At 40.3% G+C, this 2500-nt stretch overlaps 1 protein-coding gene across 2 annotated transcripts in view; it reads right to left on the bottom strand.

Annotated features, from left to right (window-relative positions):
- Positions 1 to 2500, bottom strand: part of LOC113826824 (cubilin) — a 56778-nt gene that overhangs the window by 195 nt on the left and 54083 nt on the right. The window contains exons 26-29 of one of the 2 annotated variants that reach the window (XM_070137233.1): positions 1834 to 1934; positions 1481 to 1610; positions 560 to 617; positions 364 to 505 (exon numbers count right to left, since the gene is read on the bottom strand). In XM_070137233.1, the coding sequence (XP_069993334.1) occupies positions 571 to 617; positions 1481 to 1610; positions 1834 to 1934 (278 nt within the window). In that variant the 3' untranslated portion in view covers positions 364 to 505; positions 560 to 570. Of the gene's footprint in view, positions 618 to 1480; positions 1611 to 1833; positions 1935 to 2500 lie in introns of both variants that reach the window. The other variant, XM_070137232.1, reaches the window with a different exon arrangement.

Raw genomic sequence — 2500 nt, 5'->3', positions numbered from 1 at the left:
CAGGTTACGTTTTCTTTGCATCTGAAGTCACTGAAGTCTTGTAATTCTTATGATGCAACGTCCGTTTTCTTTGTATCTGAAGTCACTGGTCTTGTAAACTAATTGAAGCAAGGTATGATTTATATACTTTTGAAGTCACTGAAGTCTCGTTTCCAAATGAAGTAAGGTACGTTTGCTTTGTATCTGAAGTCACTGGTCTTGTAAACTAATTGAAGCAAGGTATGATTTATATACTTTTGAAGTCACTGAAGTCTCGTTTCCAAATGAAGCATGGTACGTTTTCTTTGTATCTGAAGTCACTGAAGCTTTGTATACTAATGATGCAAGGTACGGTTTATTGAAGTCACTGAAGTCTCGTTTCCAAATGAAGCAAGGTACGTTTTCTATGCATCTGAAGTCTCTGAAATCTTGTATCCTCGTGAATCAAGGTATGTTTTCTTTACACCTGAAGTCACTGGTCGTTTATCCTAATGAAGCAAGGTACGTTTTCTATGCATCTGAAGTCGCTGAAGTCGTGTATCCTCGTGAAGCAGGGTACGTTTTCTATGCATCTGAAGTCATATCCTGGATTCAAGGGCTCACTGCTGTAGATTCTTCACCGTCGTCGTCCTCAAAGACTGCAAAGAACATGTGTATTAAAGAACGTGAACATTAAAGAACATGAACAATGGAATCATAACAGGAGTATTATATATTCACTTCATTGTAACTTTTATTAAGTGTGTTCTACTAGCTACTATTTAATCATAAATACAAATAGCATTATTTTTAAAAAATAACTTTCTTCCTGCATTTAAGTTGTCAGTGGACGCTGCTGCGTATATACTTTCTCGTTATATTTCTATAGTTCTAATGTTGAAAAGTGTGCGTGAGTTTGTTTGTTTGAGTGAGTGAGTGAGTGAGAGAGTAAGAGAGTGAGTGTGAGTGAGTGAGTGAGTGAGTGAGTGAGTGAGTGAGTGAGTGAGTGTGTGTGAGAGTGAGTGAGTGTGTGTGAGAGTGAGTGAGTGTGTGTGAGAGTGAGTGAGTGTGTGTGAGAGTGAGTGAGTGTGTGTGAGAGTGAGTGAGTGAGTGAGTGAGTGTGTGTGTGTGTGTGTGTGTGTGTGTGTGTGTGTGTGTGTGTGTGTGTGTGTGTGTGTGTGTGTGTGTGTGTGTGTGTGTGCGTGTGTCTGTGTATTTGTATGTACGCACATGTATCCACACGTTCGATTACATGCATATAAGCACACAGACGTTCGCCATGAGTGCACGCAATCGTACACGCTCATAACCCAAGACAGGCGAACTGACTCACCAACGAGCGACTCACCTGCGGACTCACCAACGAGCGACTCACCTGTGGACTCACCAACGAGCGACTCACCTGCGGACTCACCAACGAGCGACTCACCTGCGGACTCACCAACGAGCGACTCACCTGTGGACTCACCTGTGGACTCACCAACGAGCGACTCACCTGTGGACTCACCAACGAGCGACTCACCTGTGGACTCGTGCGGCTCGGCCCCCTGGATGCCGATCTCCCATCCGGTGCCCGTCTGGTTCCCGCCGCCCGTCACGTAGCGCATCGCCATCCGGTTGCTGGGCGCCAAGTGCCCTGCGATGCTCGTTTCCTGGAATGAGGGCGGCGAGCAGCGTTTGATAAGATATTGCAGTTAAATACACAGACAAAGAATTGTGTTTATATATATATATGTATATATGTATATATATAATATATATATGCATATCTATCTATCTATCTACACAGACACGCAGACACACACTCTCTCACTCACACACACACTCACACTCACACACACACACACCCAGGAAAATATATTGTACTATACTTACGTCTCCACACAAGGTGTTGAAGAGCACTGGGCTGCCATCGGCGTTGACATCATACAATTCCAGGTATGTGCTGTTACACTGACCGGGGCCGCCGAAGTTGACTGGGATTAAATAAAATAAAAAACGTAATGTCAGTAGAAGTTGACTGGGATTAAATAAAATAAAAAATGTTATGTCAGTAGAAGTTGACTGGGATTAAATAAAATAAAAAATGTTATGTCAGTAGAAGTTGACTGGGATTAAATAAAATAAAAAAATGTTATGTCAGTAGAAGTTGACTGGGATTAAATAAAATAAAAAATGTTATGTCAGTAGAAGTTGACTGGGATTAAATAAAATAAAAAAATGTTATATCAGTAGAAGTTGACTGGGATTAATTTTTTTTTTAATATCAGTAGAAGTTGACTGGGATTGAATATCAGATAAAAAAATATTAGCAGGAGTTGACTGGGATTGGATATCAGAAAAAAATACTAGCATTTGACAGGGATTGAATATGGAAAAAATAAATCAGAAGGAATCTACTAGGATAGAATATGAAAAAGAAAGAAAAAAAATGACAGTAGGAGTTGACTGGGATTGAATATCAGATTTTTTTTTTTTTTAATCAGCAGGAATCGGGTTTCATTAATAAATAAATAAATGGCTGAATGCATATATCTATCTC

This window comes from Penaeus vannamei, chromosome 23, assembly GCF_042767895.1.
Source record: "Penaeus vannamei isolate JL-2024 chromosome 23, ASM4276789v1, whole genome shotgun sequence".
In the NCBI taxonomy this organism is placed as follows: domain Eukaryota; kingdom Metazoa; phylum Arthropoda; class Malacostraca; order Decapoda; family Penaeidae; genus Penaeus; species Penaeus vannamei.
Note: the sequence above shows the minus strand (reverse complement) of the source record. Positions and strands in the feature narration are given on the sequence as shown.